We start from the raw sequence: 23,837 nt of genomic DNA, 5'->3' as shown, positions 1-23,837 counted from the left end.
CTGAAATGTCAATTTTACTCAGTGATAAAGAAGAAGGAAAAAAATCTGTTGTCAAAATCAAGGGTGTCTGGTAGTTGGAATTTATTCTTTAGGTTTGCCTTTGTCTCCTTTCTTCTAGAAACAGAAGCCCTCTTTCCAGTGGGTTTCACAAAGACTGAGAACAAGAATGCCAATGATGTCAAGAGGAGACCCCTGCCAACCTGCAAAGAACACGGAACAACCTCTGATTTCAATCAACACAATTTTGGATTTGTTACTGCAGCATAAAAGAAAAAAAAAATCCAAGTCTTCAACAATTCCTTACAAGGCCCTACATGATCTGACCTAAGTCATCTCATTCCATTATCCTTGCTCACTCCATTCCAGCCACCCTCTTCCTCGAAGACTCACGTGAATTCCTACCTCAGGGCCTTTGCATTTAATACCCCCTCTGCGTCAACGATCTCCAGTGTCCGCAGAGCCTGGCAGCTGACTTCACTGAAATATCTATTCAAATGTCACCTCCTCAGAGAGGTCTCTCCTCTCCAGACTATCAAAAGCAGCACCTACACCCCCCACCAGCTTTAGATTTACTGTATTACTCTAAGTTTGTACGCTAGGTTTCTGGGTCAGCTTCGTACTACACGCCCTTCGTTGCTAGTGGGGATTTCTTTATAAAATGGATAATAGCAGCACCTGCATCACAGGGCTACGGCGAGGATTAAATGAGTCGATGCTGTGATGGGCTTAGAACAGTACCTGGCACACAGTAAGCACTGCCTGAGTGCTGGCTGGGATGTCGCACTGTGAGCAGGAATGGTCGGCTGTCTGCCCAGCGCCCTCTCCCCCGCCGCCCGAACCAAACCCAGCTCACTAATTAAGCTTCTTAAAACTAATCCAGTGGCTGCATGCACATAAGAATCACCGGGGAAGCTTGAAAACCGGCCAGGGCCCCAATCCAGATCAACTGGATAAAGATGGGAGTGGGGTCGCGGATGCTTCAGCAGCCCAGGTGATTCTACTCTGCAGCCGGGGCGGGGAGTTCTAGCCCCAACCTGCCGGCACAGTCCAGTCCAGGAACAAGCTCAGCACAGAACAGACCAGAACCCAACTCATTCACGGGGACCCCATCAGCACAGGGAGAGAAAGAAAAGACTCAGATGTAGGGAAAAGATTCTAAGGCTAAAAAGCCAGGTGAAAATGAAAAGAAACAAAGTAGCAGTAGGAAGACCTTAACATCACTCCCCTCATCAATAAGTATTTGCTACTTAAAGGCACAAAAGCCAAAAGGTGAGCCACACAGAGAGGAACCTGATAAAGGGGTGGGAAGCAGGTCCTCACAGGTGACTCAGCGTTTTCACTGAACACATGATCCAAAATTAAAGCTGTCCAAGCACACGGCTGCTGGCTTTTTCCTTCTAACTCTCACAGGGCCCATAAAAGAGGCTGCGAGAAGCCATCCGCCCCGGAGAGGCAATGTGCCACCTCACACCGTCATCCGCTCCGCAACCTGTGCCTGCTGGTGCCATCTCAAAGGAGTCGGCCACTTCAGGACACCCTGCCTGGCTGCGTTCCAAGTGTGACAAGGTACAAGGGGCCCTAGATTCATTCCCCTCGCCCCGCCCCACCCGCTGAAGAACACAGATCCACTCGATAGTTCAGGGTAAAATGCATCCTTTAATCTCACTGATGTCACAAGAGTCCTGACGCTCTGGCATCAGAAAGGCCTGGGTCAGAGTCTCAGCTCTGTGACACCCTAGCAGAATGACCCTGCCGCTTACCCGATCTCACTGTGCCTCAGTGTCCTCATCTGTACAGCTGGAAGAATGGAGCCCCCCCTCCCTTCACAAGGCTATTGTGAGGAGCAAATGAGATGGTGCCTGCCAAGCACTTAGCACAGTGCTGGCCCATGCTATGCACCTATAATGGTTCACTGTTGTTTTTTTAATATATTTTAATGTTTATTATTGAGAGACAGAGACAGAGCCTGAGCAGGGCAGAAGAGAGGGAGACACAGAATCTGAAGCAGGCTCCAGGCTCCAAGCTGTCAGCACACAGTACAATGCGGAGCTTGAACTCATGAACCGTGAGATCATGACTTGAGCTGAAGTCGGACGCTTAACCGACTGAGCCACACAGGCGCCAACAGTTCACCGTTTTAACCCCTGTTACTATTAGAACACAGAACAGACTAAGACACACTGAACCTAGAAGATCAAAAAGTAAAGAGAGGGCAGAAGGGATGACAAGGTGACGGGTCTTTAAAAGTATGGCATCAATAGCCAGTAGCCTGGACTTGAATGTGCCACTATCCTTCTCAGCCTCCTGTTTAATTAAGAACAAGTAATCTGTTGCCTAATTGTTGGGAATGGCATCTGCAGAAAGGGATACTAAACAGAAAAAAGACTCAAACTCAATCTCAACTATAGAAGAAAAGAAGAAAATAATTTCAAAGATGTTACACAAAAACACATTAGTAGCTCTACTAAAAGGTAAGTTTTAGGTTTTCTAGCTTTTTTGCAATGTTGTTAGGTATATCCTAGATTTAAAAATAACATAAAAAGTATGCTTTAGGGGCTCCTGGGTAGCTCAGTCGGTTAAGCCTCCGACTCCAGCTCACGTCATGATCTCCTGATTCATGGGTTCGAGCCCCAAGTCAGGCTCTGTGCTGACTGCCAGAGCCTGGATCCTGCTTCAGATTCTGTGTCTCCCTCTCTCTCTCTGACCCTCCCCTGCTCACGCTGTCTCTCTCTCTCTCTCCTAGGAATAAATAAAAATATTTTTAAAAAATTAAAAAAAAAAAAAGAATCCGTTTTTAAAAGCCTCCTGTCACCGAGAGGAAGATGGCAGAAAGGAGGGAGAGGAGTAGTGGGAAGGAGTTCATCCTACATCTTGATGCTGCTGGGCCCCACTCCAGGAACGAGAGAACCCGAAGCAAAATGGAAGCAAGGAGGTCGGCGGGCTCTGCTGTCATCATCCATGGGCCAGAGACGAAACAGGGGGCTCCAGGACACCTGCAGGGCCGCCATAAGGACGCAGGCGAAGCCACAGACAGGACGCTGCGGATTATTTCATTGGCAGTGGTGGGGCACCCAGACCCTGCAGTCAGCATGCCGGAGACAGAATCCCAGTTCACCACCTACAAGCCGCATGACCTTAGGACGACTGGTTAACCACCTTTCTCCACCTCAGCTTCCTCGTTTGTGAAATGGGAATAACAGTGCAAACCCACTGAGAGGGTTGTGGTGAGGCCTGGGTGCGTTGACACGGCAAAGCAGCTGGCGCAGTCCAAGAATCATCACCAAACATGTCTCCGCCCCTCTCCAGTCCCCCTTGTCCCTCCTCTCTCCCTGTGCCCCATCTTCTCTGACTTCTGCTTCCCTCCTCTCCTTCCTACTCATACACTCTCCCTGGTCCCTCTTCTCAGCCCTTGCCTGTGTGGCTCCTGCCCACCCCTGCGCCTTGTCCCCTTCCCTCCAGCCTGCCAAACTCCCTTTCTACTGCGCCAGTTCTCAGCACTGTCACCCGTGCTGTCCCCTCTGCTGGGAGAGCACCCTCCCACCTCATGCCCCCAGGCACAAACAGATCTTTTTCTCCACACAGGAAAACCTCAAAAGTAAAACCCATAGTATGAATAAGAACCTTTCCGTGAAGTCTAATTTTCCCATTTGTTCCCAAAGCACCCTGGGCCTCTAACTAACTTAGCTGCCACCGTGTAGTACTTAAACCACCCGTTACTTCTCTGCCTCCACCCCTAAATCCCTGGAAGCAACTTCTTAGGCACAGGGACCCCCATTCCCACAGTCATGTGTGTTCTAGCAATGCCTGGCAACAAACCAGAAAGCCTCAAATGTTCGGTGAATGGCTAACTGGGGAAGTGCCTCACTCGGTTCTTTTCCTTCTGATAATCTCTCTTCCTCTCGGGGTCTCCTTTCATGGCCTAAAGAGGAGGGCGTCCTTACACAGCTATCATCAGCAACAAAGACAGAAAAGAGCCACACACACTTCTCTGAACTGTGTGTCGCTTAACCCTTGGGATGGCTCTGACCTTGCCTCCTCCTCCTCCCTCTCTGCCCAACCCCCAGCGCCACTCCGAGCACACCAGCCTCTTTGCAATTCCTGGGTTATAGGCCACAGGCCTGCTCCCACTCAGAGCCTCGCCTTCGTCTTCGTCTTCCCTGCTGCCTGGAATGCTCCTCACTCCCATCAGGTCTTAACATAAAACCTGACCCTGCTATTTAAAACCACAACATGCTCCACTCCTCTCCCTGCTCACATGCCTGTGCTCCCCCACTGCTTTATTTTTTTTTTCTTTACCCAACTTATCACCATCTGCCCCTCCCCCACACAGAATGAGAACTGCCTGAAAGATGAAGACCCGGGCCTGGTACGCAGTAGGTGCTCAATCACACTGCTGGCTGACCGCACAACTCCATGTTCTGCAGCTGGGAAGTGTTATGCTCGAGGACTCTGAAGCTCACAGAGCAGCTGAGCAACTTATCCGTGGTCACACAGCTAACATGTAGCAGAGCAAAGATCTGAATCCCGGCAATCTGACTCTAGGGCCCACACTTAACTATCATGCCTTCCTGTTTCCCAACCTGAACCAGGTAATAATTCAAGACATCATCACATCCTGGGAGCAAACCCTAGCATACGTCTTTGGGCCATATAGAGCAGCCATCCACTGGAAAACTTCAAGAGAACAAGTCATTTCACTCTAGACAGTTCCGTGTGGTAAAGCATTACCAAATTTATAATTCATACGGTACTGATAGTTTTGCTTTGGATTTAATAGTTCAGTAAAAAAAAAAAAGAGAGAGATTTATACTGTACTATACAAATACTTTTTATACTGTAATATCCCCATGAACAGCAAAGTGACAAATCATCAGCTAACACGGAGGCGGCCTAAGATGACATATATTAAAAGCCAAAAATCGTGGTGGGATGTGGAGGAGAGAAGGGAACTTTGGGGGGGTAATGAAAATGTTCTATATCTTAATTTTAGTAGTGGTTATACCAGTAAGGATATTTATCAAAATTCATCAAGATCTATATACTTAAAACTGGCACAATTTTATAGTACGTATATTACAGTCAGTAAATGACTAAAATGCAACGAAGATCATCAGATAGGAATTTTAGGTAAATATTCTACCCAACAAAGCCACAAATAATATTTCCATAGCTAATCCTCCCAAATCAGATCCAAAAAGATGCACTAGAAGTTACGCATTAGTTCCTGAGCATCCCAGCTCGTTTGTTTGTTTTCAGGACAAAGAGGCGATTCGGAAAAGACCAGCAGTGATAAGCTCTGTGTACTGAGACCCAGCAGGGTGGCGGATGTGTGGCCCAGAGTCCTGACCCGCCACTGGCAAAGACAGCATCCACATCTGACATGGCCTTCGTGTTCTTTCTGTCCTTTGGGTAACCTGGGACGAGGAATCTAGGACTCTGAACAGGGTCCAGTCAGGGTGGAAAGGTACATTACTGCTCTTCTCCACAAGGGCCTCTGCCATGAACGGACCAGTGACATGTCTGGATGTTGTTCGGTCAGAATTCTTAGTTTCGAGCACCAGACACCAACTAGCTAATATAAGAGGATAATAACTTCTCTCTCTTTTTTTTTTTTTTTAAATGTTTTATTTATTTCTAGGAGAGAGAGAGAGAGACAGCGTGAGCAGGGGAGGGTCAGAGAGAGAGGGAGTCACAGACTGAAACAGGCTCCAGGCTCTGAGCTGGCAGTCAGCACAGAGCCCGACGCAGGGCTCGAACCCACAAACCGCGAGATCATGACCTAAGCGAAAGTCGGACGCTTAACCGACTAAGCCACCCAGGCGCCCCAATAACTTCTCTTTTAAAGGACCACTGTATAATTCACCGGATGTCTAGAAAATCCAGAAAGCCAAGTTACACAGCCAAAACAATGCTTAAGGGCCTGTGGCGGAGCCCACAGACAGGGCCCGAACTGGCTGGCCCCTGGGACCTCGGCAGCTGCCCCCACGGTCCATCCTCTCCAAATGGCCCCAAGGCACTCCGCGGCTTCTTTCTGCCCCTTGCCTCCAGCTTCAGGCTCACACTCTGTGGTGGGTGTGTCTGAGCAGGTCTGCCTGCAAAGGTAGGAATTCCCAACCAGAGAAAGAGCCAGGGCCCCGAAGACTGACACTGCCCATCACAAACACAAACGGATGACACCCCATCTCTGGGAATACTAGTGATACAGGCCTGCAAAAGGTTTAAAAAAAAAAAAAAAGTAACAAGAAAAAAACCCTCAAAGGTGGAACTAAAAGGAATCATACCCAGAGGTAATGCTATTTGAGGAGGGTGGGGGCCTTTTTCGTATCATTTAGTGCTTTACTATATTAATTAGTTTCAAAAACTACAAGCCTACCTTTCTAATTTGAAAATAACTAAGAGTGTTTTCTAAATAAAAGAAAAATAATCCAAATCTAGAGTAGTAAATACTCTGTTTGCTAGAATAATGGACACAAGGGTGGGGGGGACCCTTAGATCTGAAACAGTAATGCAATGATTGCTAAAATACATGATTCTATTTAAAACGCATTTGAATATCTTTTTCTACTTATAGCATATTTTTAAATGTATATTCTGCTTAAAAGCATAATTCTCAAGAGGTACTTCTAACCCGAATCTCAAAATAAGTAAAAAAGAACAAGCTATGAAAAGCTATTAATACTAATTCAAGATGACCAACTATAAGAAAGTATCAGCATTAATGTCACATTCTCAGAAAATTCACCTTCAACTAACAAAGTTTATTTTCTAAATGAAGAAAGCTTCCAGCAATCTCACGAAATAAACCCTAAGGACCAGAATCTGGTCTTAAAAGGAGAAGAGAGGTAGTGCCAGTCCCGCCAAGCCCTGACTTAGCCTTCCCCACACTGACTTTCATACCAGATCTGAAATGGAAACATGCATTTTCACACACAGACTCCTGGTCCGTTCGTACATCACCAGCATTTTACTTTCTCCTTGAGGACTTCTCTGTCCCAGAGACACTCTTCAAAACTGATACCTGCATGTATTTAAGAAATACTATTGGGGTGCCTGGGTGGCTCAGTTGGCTAAGCGACCAATTCTTGATTTCAGCTCAGGTCCTGATCTAATGGTGGTGGGATCAAGCCCCAAGTGGGGCTGTAGCTGGGCATGGAGCCTGCTTAGGATTCTCCCTCTCCCTCTGCCCCTCGCCTGCTCATGCCTGCATTCTCCCAGTCTCAATATATATATATATTATTAAAATCGGTTTGCTTATGGCTGAGTTTGTTAAGAGACAGAGGATGAATAAGTGAAAGTTTATATTCCCTGAAGAAAAATCTGAAGATAATAAAAGACTCAGAAGAAGCATGCTAAATAGGAGGGAGAATTAAAATTTTCTAGATAATTCGCTATTTAAGAGTTGACATTTAAGTGCAATCCAGGGGCACCTGGGTGGCTCAGTCGGTTAAGCGTCCGACTTCAGCTCAGGTCATGATCTCACGGTTTGTGGGTTCGAGCCCTATATCGGGCTCTGTGCTGACAGCTAGCTCAGAGCCTGGAGCCTGCTTCTGATTCTGTGTCTCCCTCTCTCTCTGACCCTCCTCTCCTCACGGTGTCTGTGTCTCTCTCAAAAAAATAAATAAATAAAACATTAAAAAAAATTTTAAGTGCAATCCAATACATATTTGAGAACCTAAACAAAGGATCATCTTGGATGATAAAGTGGATACTAAGTCAGACAGTCCCAGATCGCAAGGGGGTAATAATCTAACTGGGGAGGGAACAAATAAACAAACAAGCAGGTATTGTTACAGAAGTTAAACTGACAACAGAAGTAAACAGTACGTGGGGATTCAGCAGAGGGAAGGATGAGTCTGCATTAAAGGGAACAGGAACCTGGTAAAGAAAAGTTCCCCAGAAGCAGCACTGATGGCAGGGACAAGGAAGCAGCAGTTTCAGGGGGATGAAAGAGAGCTCCAACTACAGATGCTGGTTCAACCCCAGGTTCTGAGGAGTCTGTATCTCATTAAGCTAATGGGAGCCCTCCAGGTTTTGTCTAGGGGAATCCTAAGGACAAAGATGATTTTACTAGTGATGGAGACGCCAAGGTGAGAGGCTGAGGCTAGCAAAAGGATTACTGCTGATTAACAACACAAGGAAAGATGGAGCAGCCCCAGGCGATGGCAACAGGTCTGAGAGTTCAGGAGAGCAAGAGAGGGGATTGGAGTCTCTCTCATACTACCTGCCCAGGAAAGGATGAAAACTGCCTAAGCTTCCAGCTTGGGTTAGTAAATGACTTGCAGTTCATTAACCAAATGAATAAAATGAATTAGTCTTGTTTTCCTCTTTGTTTTGACTACTAGGATGCTCAGAGCCAAAATATGGCCCATTTCTAACATACAGCGAGCATTTATATGCAGCCTGTAAATCTACAGTTTATTTTCCTTCTCCTGACAGGCTTTTATTTATACTTAGTAAGGCACCTTTGTTTAAAAAAATGAAGCAGAAAATAAACTGACAGATAAAAAAGACGGAGACCAAGCCGGAAACAGCTGTACCAAGTAGCTGGCTCAGGGATATAACCTGTAGGCTGTCGATGGACCCAGAGCACTCCTCACTGCTCTTCCCCCCAGCACGGGCCACATCGCACAACAGCAGCTGAAAAAACGCCAGACTTTCACTTGCTCAACCTTCCTTATAAGCAGCAGGGCCATAGGATCAGTTCTATTCACTGAAACTGAAGGGAGAGGTCTCCAAGGCGGCCTTCTAGAAGACTCCTCTCTGCTAAGAGGGAGTTGTAAGAAAATATGTTCCTGTTTTCCCATCTCACACAGGCATGATGTGTCTGGGGCCCCAGCAACCACACTGCCAACAGGAGGCAACGGAGCTCGCGACTTTCTGTTCCTAATACTAACAACAGAGGAAGAAGGGGATGCAAAGAACCTAGAGTCTTCAAAGGCATCATTCTGACGCCGCACCACCCTTACAACCATCTCTCTACACTTCTTGCTACTGTACAATAACAAGTTCTATTATTTATGCCATTTTTAGTTGTGTATTGTTACTTGCCAATAATTGATACAACAGAGGTCAAATCATGAGGTCAGTTTCTACAGGCTGATTTTTTTATTCTGCTGAGTTAACAAGATCATTATTATTGAGAGCACAAAATTCCAACATGTATTATTAGCCAGGAAGAAAGCAATAAACTATAAGAGCTGCTGGGAGCTGCTAAAGATAAGAGAAAGGGATATACTGATAAATAACATTTGAAAAAAAGGTGATCAAGTATAGGCAGGGGCACTTCTTGGAGGAAGAGAGGAAGGAAAGAGTAAACGTTCAGGAGTTCTCTAAGGCGAAGAACATGAGGGAGATCTTTCTTTGCTGGCAGTGCTATAGACAAGACAACCTAAAAACCTTCCCAGTATAAAACAGGGAAAAAATACTGGGCCAAGTGAAAGAAACATCCGTTTAAATGCATAGAGAAGTTCATATGAAAATAAAGGCCCTCCACGGGGGTGCCTGGGTGGCTGAGTCAGTTAAGCGTTAAGCGTCCAACTTCAGCTCAGGTCACGATCTCGCAGTTCACTTGTTCGAGTCCCGCATTGGGCTCTGTGCTGACAGTTGAAAGCCTGGAACCTGCTTCAGATTCTGTGTCTGCCCCTCTCTCTGACCGTCCCCTGCTCGTACTCTGTCTTTGTTTCTCTCAAAAATATATAAAACATTAAAAAAAATTTTTTAAATAAAAGAAAGGACCTCCCCAAAGGCCAAAAATCAAAGAGGAACCTAAAATCCACAACATAAAATATAAGCTGATCATGCTTAGAAACCTAGGGTTTGGGGGGCTGGAGAAGAGGGGGGCTGTGTGTGGGTGTAAAGAGCAACTGCCCTTTGGGATATAATAGAAATAAACAAGGAAAGAAATTACTAGTCTTTCTTTTAAAACACTGTCTTGAAGACAATTATAACTCTTGTTTTCAACTTCATACACTTTACCCTTTATATGAGAACAAATTCCAGTATTAAGTGCACATTTTAAAAAACATGTCCACATTCATATTTACATATCACAAAGTGCTTCCTGAATATTTCATCACAACATTAAGTAAAACATAAGACAAACAGAAATCTTTTCCTGAAAAAGCTACACACTGCCCCGTTTTTCAGCCATCATTATGCAAGTTCAGTATATTTGTAACCATACTAAAAGGTTCCCAAATTTTAGGACTTTTTGGTAAAATTTGATTAGGATCATTATAATACTCTTCTAGTGACTATGCTACCAAGAGTTTCACAACACCTTATATATCACATAAAAGTCTGTCGTCTCTGAGATAATCTTATGGCCCTCTACATTACAGATTCTGTGATGTACAGATTCAGTATATAAATGGCAATGGAAACCCGCAAAGGATGTGGCATTTGGGGCATCTCAAGACTGAAAGGGTGGTCTCTAATATTAAAGAGGCAAAAAACAATTAGAGTAGCAGCTAAAAACAAACAAAACAATATGAAAATGTAAGGCCCTTCACTGAGTTTACCCTCTAGCCTCCTCTCCCTGTTCCCTTGAAAACTGAAAACATCATATATTCCCTTTGCTCATCTTCATGCTCGCTTTAGGAATGGGCACATTTCCACCCTAAATTCCCTTCAGCCGCCTCCATCACTTCAAGACCATCTTTCAAAAAGTCCTACCTTTGGGCACTCCAAACAGCCCAAGAAATATAAACACATAATCTATACTATCTGCACAAGGGTTACACTGGCCTCCACTGCAGTCCCAGATTTCCTAAGATGAAATCTTTCAAGCTAGTGTTTACATACACTGGATGCCACAATAAATACAGCATCCTACACTCTGCTTTCAGATCGTGCTGCATGTTGAATGTTTTTCCAAACCCATGGGCTAGATGATAAAAGACTAAACATATACCCTACAAATAAGGCCACCAAATGCCGGAGGAAGTAACCAACTAGTGAATCAAGAACCCAAGTGCAAAAGGACTGTGTTCGGCTTGGTTCTCCCCCTCCCGCTGACACAGGGAGGTCTAGTGAATCGCTCCAGTCCCAGGGGACAGGAGAGGATTCCCAAGAGCGCGCTCCGGTCAGCCGCGAAAAAAGCACGAGTTAACAGAGCCGGGAGGCTCCGAAGGGCGCGAAGCATTCTGGGACTCGTTTCCACAGTTACCCACGTGCACCCAACCCAACCGCGGCCCCGCGCGGCGCGGACTACAAGTCCCAGAATTCCGCGCGACCGCCTTTCCCCTTCACACCCGGCCACTAGAGCCAGACCCTAAAGGAAACCCCTAAAGCGTCCTCCCCGCAAGCTAGGCAGAGGTCGCGCTCCGCAGGCGCTACGCGGAGCCTGTGGTCCAGCCCCCCCTGCAGGGAAGCGGGTCTCTAGGCACCAACGTCCACACCTGACGACCAAAAATTAGAAAACTGCGTCACAGACTGCCAAACCCACGGACTGCCTGGGACCCCAACACCTCCCCTGCGCAAACCCCCCACCTGGTCTCCAGGGCCCGACTCCTCCCGCTCCCGCCGTGGAAAACCCGCAGCCCGCGCCCGCGCCCCGCCTCCCAGTCCCGCAGCCGGAGCCCGCGCCAGCGCTGACCTCGCTTCCCGCCGCTCTGGGGGAACCGCGGCCAGCGCCAACCTCAGGGCACCTCCCCGCCCCCTCCACCTCAGCCCCGCCCCCTCCTCTCCCCGCACCCCCAAGCTCAGGCTCCCTCTTACACGGACCCTGTCTTGATCCGGGGGAGGGAACACCCCCCTGAAAACTGAGTTTGACACCTTCCCCCTGAGCCCTGCGCGGACCGAATCTGGACTTGACAGTCCTCCCCTGCTCTGGCCCCTCCCAACCCCCCTTTCCTCCCAACTAGCTTTACACCCCCACCGCACCTCCCCTACCCCTGCCCCCATCCTGTCACCTCAAACCCTCCCCTGCTTCCTCGCTTCTAACTCCCAATTACCCTCTCTTCCTAACACCTGCTCAATCCTATTACCCCAACGTCTGCCCCCTCTAACCACTCCCAGTTACCCCACCACCCTCCCTATGCCTCTCCAGCCCGCCGGACTCCCCAACTATCCCATCACACCCCAATCCCTCCCACCACCTCGCTCTCCCGTTACATCAGCCTTCATCTCCGTGCCCGCCCTCCAGCCCCGCTCGGCCGCTGCCCCCATTCCCCCACCGCATTGTTCCCCCCCACCCCCGCCATCCAACCCTTCTTCCCATTGTCCCCGCCCCCGCGCTCCCCTAGCACTCACCCGCCTTTCTCACGGAGCCGCCCGCACCGCTCAGCCCCTAGGAAATCCTCACCCCTGCACCCCGCTCGCTCGCTCGCTCCCTCCCTCTCTCCCCGCGCCGGTGCCGCCCCCGGCCCTGCCCGCTAGCGCCCGCCGCCGCCTCCACTTCCATTCACCCCAGGCACTCCGGTCCCAGCCCTTCATCGCACGTCCCGCCCCCCCCTGCCCCCAACACTGAAAAGGAGCCAGTCCCCACCCCCCTCACCTCCGCCCTCCCCCGTCAGGCCGGCCCCTTCCCCCCCACGCCCGCCCCCGCCCCGCGCCGCCCGCAGCGTCACCGCCCGCCCCGGCCCCGGGAGGGGAAGGGGTGGCTCCCGGGCAGGGACTCCCGGCGCGTTTCGGGACAGGAGGCGCGGGGCGGGGACTGCGGGAGCGGAGTGGAGAGTGCTGGCAACCGCCTGGCCCTGGCCAGCTCGCTCTCTGTTACTCACTGACAGCGGCGGCATCCGAGTGCATTTTCGGGCAGCTCACACCCCACTCGCCGCCCAGGCTCCCGCGCTCGCCTCGCGGTCCCCCCACCGGCTCGCCGCACCTCGGCTCGGAGCTGAGGACCAGCCGCCAGCACTCCCGGCCTGCCCACCTCGCCTCCAACCATTGGCTGAACTTCGGCCGAGGGACCGCCCCTCCACGTCTCTCATTTGACAAAAGGAGTGCGGTGGGCGCCGGTCTGGAGCTGGCAAAGAGGCCCCGCCCCTCAAGGTCCAATGCGATTGGTCCCGGAGCCTCGTCTTCGTAACGCCCCTGGCGGAGGCCACGCTCTGGAGCAGCAGGTTGGACCCGGCTGCTGTCACTCATCCCCGGGGGTCCGAAAGCGCGTGTTGGGGCAAGGCTGGCGAATTGGTCCACCTTGACCCTGAAGCCCCGCCCCGTCACGGGCGGGATTGGTGGAGCTGCAGACCAACCGAGAAAGAAGGGTCGGCTTCTGTAACAAAGCACGCGTGGTGTTGCGCGAAGAGCCGCGAAGGGAAAGCCCAGTTGGGGCATCTGGTGTCCCGCTACAAGGAGTAAGGGAGTTAGTCCCTACTTGCGTCACCCACTTGTCTCGGAGCAGTTCTCAGCGAAAGCCCAGTCCGCCCCGAACTTGGACTGGGACTTCTCTTGTTAGCTGTTTCCTTCTGCTGGAAACTGGATAAAGAATCATCGCGTCCTCGTTTCCAGCAAACCTTCTGGTGAGGAACAAACTCCTATTTCTTGCACAACAATCCATCCTCTTCCCGGTTTTGAATTGCACTTCTTTTCCAGAATCAACACACTTCTTCCCCCTTGGTCACAAATGGGCTGTTCTAAAGGCTTCGAATGCTACAGGCATTGTCTGTCGTCGTACACACATCTGAATACACCCTCCACAGCATACAGGAAATCAGGGCCACGCTCTGAGCTTCCAGCTCGATCTGGCATGTTGGCAGTTCCAGGGGATAGGCGCTGAGCCCTCGAACGACAACTGGCTGAATTGAGAGAATCTCATTCACTGACGCTGAGAGGGCCTCATTTGGCTATTAGTTGGCAGAGGAAGGTGTTACTGTAAGTGAATTCTTGGGACCATTGAGTTTCCTAAGGCAAGAATTCGCACCGTTTTTATGAGTTCGCAACCATTTTTTTTCAATGCTTTCCAACCAGGTGGTCACACTTCACCATAAGGTAGCAGAATAATATTTTGAGATATTTTGGAAGGATAGCCCTCTCCTACCCCAATCACAGGACACAGCCATCGCTTACCTGTATCCCAAGGCCCTGCCCCAGCCTACAGCCAGGGCATTACAAGATGCCCTCCAAGAATGGATTACACCACAAATATCTGGTAACAAAACATGAGGCGTTTAAGTTTTAGATTTCTGTAGCCAAGACTTTTGAGTTTCGGAGTTCTGAAATTTAGATTTCAAATCAGAGGATAAGTGTTACACCAAAACAAGGTATTTTGAAAGGTCAGGATCAAACCAGTTCCTCTGCCCACACCACTCCGGTTGTAAGTATACTCTCTCCCTTTTAGCCCCTAATGTCTCCCTAGTAAATTACATCCTTATAATGTATCTATCATACTTATTCACACATTTATGAGTCACTTCACCTATTTATAGAATCTCAGAATTGACCTGAATTTGTCCACTTCAGTTTTCTTCTGATGAATCTCATCCATATTGGTGAACTTTAACCTGAAAGATCTGTCAGCTGGGCCTCAAAGGGATGGGTAAGTACCTCCGGACTCTGAAGTAGGCCATTCCTTATTAAGCGGATCTAATTCTTTTCTTTTTTGTTTTTTAATTTTTTTAAATGTTTTTATTTCTTTCTGAGAGAGAGAGAGAGAGACAGCGTGAGTAGGGGAGGGTCAGAAAGAGAGGGAGACACAGAATCTGAATCAGTCTCCAGGCTCTGAGCTGTCAGCACAGAGCCCTACGCGGGGCTTGAACCCACAAACCGTGAGATCATGACCCTAGCTAAAGTCAGACGCTTAACCAACTGAGCCACCCAGGTGCCCCTGAGCGGATCTAATTCTAAGAAAAGTCCCTTCTTACTCTGAACTAAGAGCTGTGTTTGCATACTTTATGCCATGTATGTGTTCAACCTACTCTATATCTAGAAAATAATAAACTATACTTTACAGAAAGTCATAATATTTTGTATATATAATATTTCTATGTTTCTTATTGATCATGGTAATTTAAGGGCTGAGACACAATTGTTTCGCACAGAAATGAATTTGCTTCTTGGCACCACCAAATTAAAACAAGCCCACAATTAATTTGTTCTAGGTAGCCATTTACTATATTGATTTTTTTTTTGCAGCAAACTTTGTAATACTATATATAATGGCTCAGCCAAATTAGGGACCTGCCCAGTGCTTTGCCCCCTAGCACCCAACACTTCAGTGGCTCAGGGTGTCCACAAAAATAAATAGGATGTTCAACCTTGGTTACTTCTCAGCATCACTTTCAGTCAGGTCTGTATGGTTATTTTCAAGTGAAAAAAGGACTTAGAGAGTAATTTATACAAATCTTTTTGGTAGGTCAGCTACTGCCTGAAGATTGAGGGGCTAAATTCATTTGGTCTGCTAAGACTCACTGCCCCCTATGTTGTATGAATAGTAAAACAGGTGTAATTAAATGATTACATAATATTCTGTAACTATCACCCCATATAATATATGTATATATATATAATATAACTATCATCCCAATAATCCACAAGACTAGAACTTTTGAGGGCAGGAAACTTGTTATATTTATCTTATGGCCTAGCATCTAGTACAGTGCTTTCACATAGTAGGCACTAGTTAGCTCTTGCTTAAAGTGAACTGAGCGTTGACTATAATGTGAAATTTTAGATCTGGGAGAAGCTTTGGGAAAATCCAACTTCCTCATTTTAAGAATTTGAGACTTGAGGTTCAAAGGAGTTAAATGTCTAATCCAAACCACTCAGCTAGTTAATAGCAAAGCAGTAACTAAACAGGTTTCTCAGGTCCTAGACCAGGTCTTTTCCCCTGTACCACAGTGCCCAGTATCATAGCTTCAAACTCCAAAGATGGGTAAGCTACTCTTCCTTCCCATTTGAACGTTATTATAAAAATCTAATACAAATTCTATACTTCATAGCTGGAAGACTGCCTTCTTTTTTATGAAACTCAATAGGAAATGTTTTCAATATGTAATATAACATTTAACATTTTTCTCATTGGCGCCATTTCCATATAACTTGATTCTTATCGGGATGTTTACAGAGATAATAATGTTACATTTCTGTGCATTTATATTCACATCCTTGGAGGGAAAATTAGTAAGTATCTTGGGACTGTGATGGTGGAGTAAAACTTTTCCCCAAATTCCATGCAGCCCACAATAGCATGCTTTTCTGTATGCATTGGGCACTGGGGAGACTATGCACAGAGTGGAGAATGGCATAGTCCTAAAGCTGAAATAAAGTTGGGCCTGCTTTGACAAATACATAAATGTGCCCCTGGTAAAATTTGAAGAGAATTGAAAAGAACACATGTCAAGGAGGACTTAATTCAGCCTCAGGTTGCAGTGAGAGAGTGTGTAGAACTCCACTAGTTATCAAAGGTCGGGCTACCTGGGTTTACATGGAAACGAAAACAAAAAAAGTAAATATATCTGTAGGTCAAGATAATTCATTTCTCCAGACTCATAACCAACTGACAGTTTGCTAATCCAAATGATGACAACTTTTTTTTTTAGCTGCTTCCCATGTGACAGTGCTTTGCTGGTTAAAGTATTCCACCTAACCTTCAGCCCTCCAGTAGAATACTAATATTAGCCCTAATTTACAGATAAGTTAACTGAGGCTCAGAAAACTCTAGTACCTTGCCTTCTAGCTAATAAGGAATAGTGCTCTTAAGTGGTGAAACTCCCTGCATTTTAATGTTCTCTCTCTTTTTAATCAGGTTAATACATGCCCTACATACCTAAGAGACTTATTTATAAGGATACAATGATATGGATGTGAATGTGCTTTGAAAAGATAGTGAAACCTAGCCTTTTTCTTGAGTTGAATATCTAGACTCAGGTTGCCTTTGTAGATAGAAAAATAGGAGTCAGAAAGATTACTTCCAGGTTACTCCATCCTTCTTATCTGTTTTATCCTTTGACCTTATTTCAGTAGCAACCATCAACTTCATGGAATGTTATAAATGAAATTATTTATATAGAGTGTCTAATAAAGCTGTGCTGAATATAATAAATTTGCTACTCCGATATATCAGTGGGAAGGGGCAGCCACTTCAGCCTACTGGAGTTCACCTTTTAACCACTGAGGTCTGTGTTATTGGGAAACAGTTTCGCCTCTTAAGCTTTTAATTTCATAGGAATGTCACTGTAACTTACGCTGCTTTTCACTTATATACATCGAACAGTTTTGCAGTAGCCACTTGCCAGATGCTACTTGGGTCATAAAAATGCAAGTTTCGTTTTTCAATATCTGTAGATAGTTATGGCCCAATTATTAGGCTAATGGAAAAGGCATAGAAGTAGACATTTTCCTCCATTGTCACCAACAGGGACAGTCTCTCCTCAAAACTGGTGATGATTGACAAGCTGAAAAGATGGCATCATTTGCCATATATCTTGTTGAACACACGGTTTCTTCCATCAGCTTCCTTTTCCCCTGCCCTCTTATGCTAGAGGTTAGAACACTGACTGTGAAACACATGCAGGTGACCTCTATAATCATCACAGGTTACTTCGTAGAATTGATAACCTGTCATGTGGGCTTATAATGCACATTAAAGGGACTTCCATATTTTTAATCAGCCTGTATTGGGGCAGTAATGTAACTCCCAAAATAAAAAAGAGACCTTAAGAGATGGAACTTTCTGGAACCAGCTCTGCACTGGGCATTCTTAGACATGGCAGCACTTCTGACATTTTTTCTGAAGCAGGACATAGGCTTAATCCAGATGGCCTGGATTAAAAACCAATTGGCTCCACCACTTAAGAACACAAATTATTTTGGCGTGCCCGGGTGGCTCAGTTGATTAAGCATCCAACTTCAGCTCAGGTCATGATCTCATGGTTTGTGGGTTTGAACTTTGCATCAGGCTCTGTGCTGACAGCCAGCTCAGAGACTGGAGCCTATTTCAGATTCTGTATCTCCCTCTCTCTCTCACCCTTCACTGCTTATGCTCTGTCTCACTCTTTGACTCTCAAAAATAAATAAGTGTTAAAAAAAATTTTTGAGACAAATTATTTCACATCTCTCTGTGTCTTGCTTTCCTCATCTGCAAAAGAGTGAAAATAATAGGAACTACCTCATAGGTATGTTGTGAAAAATAAGTGAATGAATACGTACATGGACAGCATGTGAAAGTACCTGACTCAATACCTGTTAGTTGCAGTACTCATCATATTCTTGAATAAACCCTTCCTCGTCACATCCATCTTGTCATCCCAAATTCTTCTTTTCCTCTAAGCTGGTCTCTAACTCCACAGTCACTATGTTTCATTAACTTGGCTTCCTTTCTCCTTCCTAGAGTTTACAGTGAACACTGAGTTAGCATACAAAAGCCTTCTTCCCCGAGACAGGCCACTGATGTGAAATTAGCCTGGTTTGAAACTGACATGTGAGACCTTACACAATAAAGAAGAAAATGGGTACCCCATATCAATCCTGCACCATTCAAATTCATTGAAAACTAGCTTAATGAAAATTGATTGATACTGGGAGTTCAGATGTACATAGGAAATTTCTAAACAATTAAACTGTAGCAAATTACGGGGGATTCTACATAAATAGAATCATATATTGTGTTCCCATAGTGAATAATTTTTCTTCCTTCTCCTTTGAAGTAATATTACCCTTCTCTGATTGCCACAGGCACTGGCATAAAAGATTTTGAATCTGCTACACCAGAGGCAAAATGTCTTTAAGTATTACCCTTGAACCAGCCTGGAATAAGACACAGACCGTACCACTTTAACCCTTGAATAGGCATTAAACTTGCCTGGGCCTCAATTCCTCCATCTATAAAAATGGGAGTAATATCTTCAAGAGATAAATGTGATAAAATATGTACAAGCATTTATAAAAGCAGGAGAGGGAAGCAAGAATAAATGCATGAGCACCAATTATGTGATGCATCCACATTTTTCTTTGTGAACCTCATGCAGTCTTGTGAGGTACAGTTGGTTGGCTAATTTTTACGCTTGGGGCTATTTCAAGCAAAAATGAGTCTGTGTGTTTAAGTTATCTAGAAAATCCTGGTTTCCCTCTTTATGAAGCTGCCATTTTAGGGATCTCTCAGAAAAGCTAAGAATTTTCCAATTCTGACGAGATTTGATATCAGTGTTTCAATTTCAACTTCTTATTTTTTCTATTTTTCTTTAGAGAAAAATAGATATAGAGAAAAAATTTCATTTATTTTTAAAACTATTTCCGACTTTCATGATTTCTTGACACGTGACTACATGACTATTAAGATAGTATTAATAAGCGCTTTTTTTTGGCTAATCTTTTTCTCTAGCACAACTATGGAATGCTTAAACTGGCACTTTTTTTTTTTTTTTTTTTTTTTCCCAAGGTCTTTTATTTTAGAAATCACACATGTCCAGAGATTTATCAGAGTATTTGAAAAAAAATATGTTCATAACCACATGTTCTTTTCTGAATTGGGTATTTTCACCTTATTCANGATTTCTTGACACGTGACTACATGACTATTAAGATAGTATTAATAAGCGCTTTTTTTTGGCTAATCTTTTTCTCTAGCACAACTATGGAATGCTTAAACTGGCTTTTTTTTTTTTTTTTTTTTTTACCCAAGGCCTTTTATTTTACAGAAATCACACCTGCCTAGGGATTTAACAGAGTATTTGAATAAAAATGTATTCATTACCACATGTTCTTTTCTGAATTGGGTATTTTCACCTTATTCACATTGAGCTAATCAGGTACTAATGATGTTGCCTTAAACTCGATCTCAGAAGGTATAATTTTCCAGTTGAATCTAAACAATGAATGACGTTTATAGTGACTTTCATAAATATAGCATTGCTTCAGTTACTCCAGCTAGCAGGGTATGGGCAGAAAGAATAACCATTTTACTTGTACAATGGCTCCTGTGTTGTCAGGCTCTTCATTTCTCCTCGCTTTTTCTAGCCTGCTTCCAAGAATACAATGTCTTTTTAACATCCCTCTCAGGGCAGTACAGGAGGCCCCATCCATCTCCAGACGTCGGTGGCTGCCGAGCATCTCATTATGGCAAAGTGGAGCATTCTGGGAGAGTGGATGGAGCCAGCAGGCAGCAGTAGGAAGTGGGGGAGGGAAGAGGAGGACAGGAGCTGAGGAAAATATATGCTCACTTCCTTGGTGGTGACATGTTATGGAAGTAAAAACTTCCTGTTCTAGAAAGGAAGAGGGTGTAGGATGTCAGAAACCTGTGACTAAGCAGATCCCAGCTCCTATAATCAGGTTACACCTTCCTCTGCTACCACAAGTCTCCTGACACTCACACCTGAGCCCCTCAACTGAAGTTACCACAGAAGCCATGTTGTGGGAAGAAAGCAACGAATCCAAGTGTTTAAGAAAAATATCGATGGTTCCAAAATAGAAAAAGAATTTGGAGGTGTGCGTGCACACACACACACAGGCACAATACACATACAGGCAAATCACTAACTTACCCAGCTGAAAAATATTTTCTTCCAACTAACCTGAATGCTTATTGCACTTCAGTTTGTTATGCTGCCTTAGTCCAAAGAGGTTAAAGCAAATGCCCTCAACATTTTGGGAGTCACAGACCCCTTTAGGACTCATTGAAAATGATGACTCTCTGTCAAAGGCCCGAAACCCATCTATGCCGACCCCATCACTCCTAAATGAAGAATTCCTAGATTAGAGAGTCACTTGAGTTTATATTTCCTTTTTAAAATCCAGGCACTTTGGGGATTAGTCCGTGGATATCAGTAATTTGTTGATGAGAGATGAGTTCCACGCTACCCTCCCACATCTGGCTGACATCCGGGCCTGCACTCGAAGAGTGGGAACTCGCGGGTGCAGTGAACAGTTTCAGGCTGTGGAGCCACAGGAGAGAAGGAAAGGCTTGCCTCTGGGGAACAATATTTTCAAGACGGTATGGAGATATCGGGCTATTGGACAAAGAGCAAAGGACGTGCCAAAAATAAACTTCTGCTTCCAAATTTTGCTCCCCTCCAGCTCCAAAGAGGGTTGCAGTCAAAACTGCTTTTTCTGCAGCCACCCACACCCAGACTCTGGGTCCTCGGCAGCGCACAGTTGCCCTCTCCCTTCCCACTCATCCCCTGACCCCAGGCCCTGATCAGCCCCACTGTGCTCTGCCCCTGTCATGCCCCACCCCCACAGTCTGGTCAATTTACTGGTAAAGTCTGACCTTGAACCCTTGCAACTGCTCCATTTCATTCTCCATCCCTCCACCTCACAATCACGTGTTCTGGCTTCAGAGCTCTACCACCACCACCTTAGTCTGTTCTAAACCTCCATTCAAATTTATAACTGTAGCTTTGGGAGACATTTCAGATTCGCAGATGATAGACCAGCAGATATAAATACTGTATTGGCAAACACTTAAGTAGCACTCACTTGGCACCAGGCACTGTTCTAAGTGTTCCTACCAACCCATTTAATCCTCTTAACAATCTCAAGAAGTAGAAACTTTTGTTAAACTCATTTTACAGGTGAGGCAACTAAGGCACAGAGAGGTTAAGTAACTTCCTCAAAGTCATACAGCTAGTAAGTGGCAGAACTGGGGGAATTAAGCCCGAGTAGACTGCTTCCAGATCTGTATTTTCAATCACTTTGCTATATTGCTTCTTTGCATAGCATTATACGGAAGGCCATGTGCCCACCGTCTCCACCCCTCCCCCAACACACAGCCCAAGCCCTCTGTCGCAAGGCTGTACCCCCACCAGTAGGCAGTCACACCTAACATAGCCCTAGGGGCTGGGGCAAATGTCCTGTGTCCTCACCACCCATCACTAGTGGCAACATGGACCACGGTTTTCCCAGTTCCAGGATATGGAACTTCATTCTCTTCCTTGTTTTTGTTTATTTGTTTTTTACTTTTTTAATGTTTATTTATTTTTGAGAGAGGAGACAGAGCATGAGCCTTGGGGGGGGGGGTGAGAGAGAGAGAGAGAGAGAGAGAGAGAGACACGGAGACAAAGCAGGCTCCAGGCTCTGAGCTGTCAGCACAGAGCCCCTCAGGGGGGCTCAAACTCACCAGCTATGAGATCATGATCCGAGTTGACGTCAGACGCTTAACCACCTGAGCCACCCAGGCGCCCCTGTTCTCTTCCTTGTTAAGCCTATTTGGGGACCTGGTAACAGGACTACATGCTGGGGTCTGGAAGAGTAGGGCCAAAAGCAGCAGAGTGTTCTTACAGGCAATTCGGCTTTAAAGGGTTGCCAGTGCGCGTGGGTCAAAACTGCCCCTTGGGGCGCCTGGGTGTCTCAGTCGGTTAAGCGTCCGACTTCGGCTCAGGTCATGATCTCACGGTTGGTGGGTTTGAGCCCCGCGTTCGGCTCTGTGCCGACAGCTCAGAGCCTGGAACCTGTGTCAGATCCTGTATCTCCCTCTCTCTGCCACTCCCCTGCTCACGCTGTCACTGTCTCTCTCTCTCTCTCAGAAATAAACAAAACATTAAAAAAAACAACTGCCTCTTGCCGCCACTTCCCCCTTGACCCCGCTGAGCCTGCCCTCCCTTTTCCGGCTCCCCTTCGGGAGTCCAGCGCTCCGGTTGTGGCGCCTGGTGGCCGGCCCTCCGGGACAGATCGCGCCCGTTTTCAGGACGAGGTGGGCCCTTAGTGAGTAAGGGCAAACCTCTCTGTTCCCTGAGAGGAGCAGGACAGAAGAAGCCTGCCGTGAGCTTAACCAACAGCCTGGAGGGCAGACACAGAAGAAGAAGTGGAAGAACAGGCTAGTCCTGAGAGGTGACTGTCCTCGGGGGTCACAGGAAGGGGTTCAGGCCCATTCAGAAAATGGAGACGCTTCTTTCTTCCTCTGCCACCATCGGAGCCCAAGACACACGGGGGCGACGTACAGACCCCAGGGCGACCAGCCTGCTTCCCACACCCTAGAGGCGCTTGTATTCGGGACCTATTTTGAGGATTAAAACGTACCTGTCCAATGTCTCATTCCCTCAGCTCCTGGTGCGTGACTGGCTCGCTCTTCTCCCATAAGCTAATTCAGGGCAAATACAGATGTGTTAACACAGTACGCCTTGTGAAGAGATTGCCATTTGAAAGGAAAAAAAAAAAGACTCCCGACAAATGCCAGGAACATTCTTCCCGCAGCCCGCCTCCCTCTCTCCTTTCCAGCTCCCCCCAGCCTGTCCACGCAGCCGCAGGCTCACCTCCATTAAGCCTTCGCTGACTGAGGCTGCCCACGGTCATGCCTTTTCCACGGAACACCTGCAGCGCTAGAATGGAACGCCGCAGGAGGGAACAGAACCAGAATAAAAAGGAACAGAATGTTGGGCGTGACGGTCTCAGAGGCGAGCTGGGCACATTCCCTCATCTCACAGAAGTGTCTGGTCAGACACTGCCCAAGGCAGGCCAAGGGCTGGGAGGGGTCACTTGGACGCTCTCCTGCCCGGCCTGCCCCCTCTTTTGCTAGAAAGAGCCCTGCTTCTTTTGGGGGAACTGCTCACCCCACCATTCATCAAATAGAGTTTTGGTAGCCAATCAGCATGCCTCCCACCCCCAGTGAGCACATGATCTCTTGCTTGCTCATTCATTAATTCATGAAATGACCATCATCAAGGGCCTTCCGTGTACGAGACACTGCTGGGCTCTAGAAATAACACGTTGAGCAAAAAGAGACCCAATTGCTGCCTTCATGGAGCTTATGAGTTTGCAAAGGAGGTATTCCTTAAATAATCATGTAAGCAATGTAAAATTGCTATTTTTTTTTTTAAGAGAGAGACAGCACGATCGGTACAGGGAGAGAGAGAAAATCTTAAGCAGGCTCCGTTCCCAGCGTGGAGCCTGACGTGAGGCTCCATCTCACAACCCTGAGATCACGAGTTGAGCTGAAATCAAGAGCCGGACACCTGAGCCACCCAGGT

General features: G+C 46.5%; 1 protein-coding gene across 5 annotated transcripts in view; it reads right to left on the bottom strand.

Annotated features, from left to right (window-relative positions):
• Positions 1-23,184, bottom strand: part of DCUN1D4 (defective in cullin neddylation 1 domain containing 4) — an 85,358-nt gene extending 62,174 nt beyond the window's left edge. The window contains exons 1-2 of one of the 5 annotated variants that reach the window (XM_039241083.1): positions 23,124-23,184; positions 22,891-22,951 (exon numbers count right to left, since the gene is read on the bottom strand). In XM_039241083.1, coding sequence (XP_039097014.1) covers positions 22,891-22,951; positions 23,124-23,129 — 67 coding nt within the window. In that variant the 5' untranslated portion in view covers positions 23,130-23,184. Of the gene's footprint in view, positions 1-12,252; positions 12,328-12,722; positions 12,848-22,890; positions 22,952-23,123 lie in introns of those variants that run through there. The other 4 variants (XM_039241084.1, XM_039241087.1, XM_039241092.1 and 1 more) reach the window with 4 other exon arrangements.
• Positions 23,185-23,837: the final 653 nt, after the last annotated feature.

The sequence above is a fragment of the Hyaena hyaena genome, unplaced genomic scaffold (genome assembly GCF_003009895.1).
Source record: "Hyaena hyaena isolate Hyena2069 unplaced genomic scaffold, ASM300989v1 scaffold_187, whole genome shotgun sequence".
In the NCBI taxonomy this organism is placed as follows: domain Eukaryota; kingdom Metazoa; phylum Chordata; class Mammalia; order Carnivora; family Hyaenidae; genus Hyaena; species Hyaena hyaena.
Note: the sequence above shows the minus strand (reverse complement) of the source record. Positions and strands in the feature narration are given on the sequence as shown.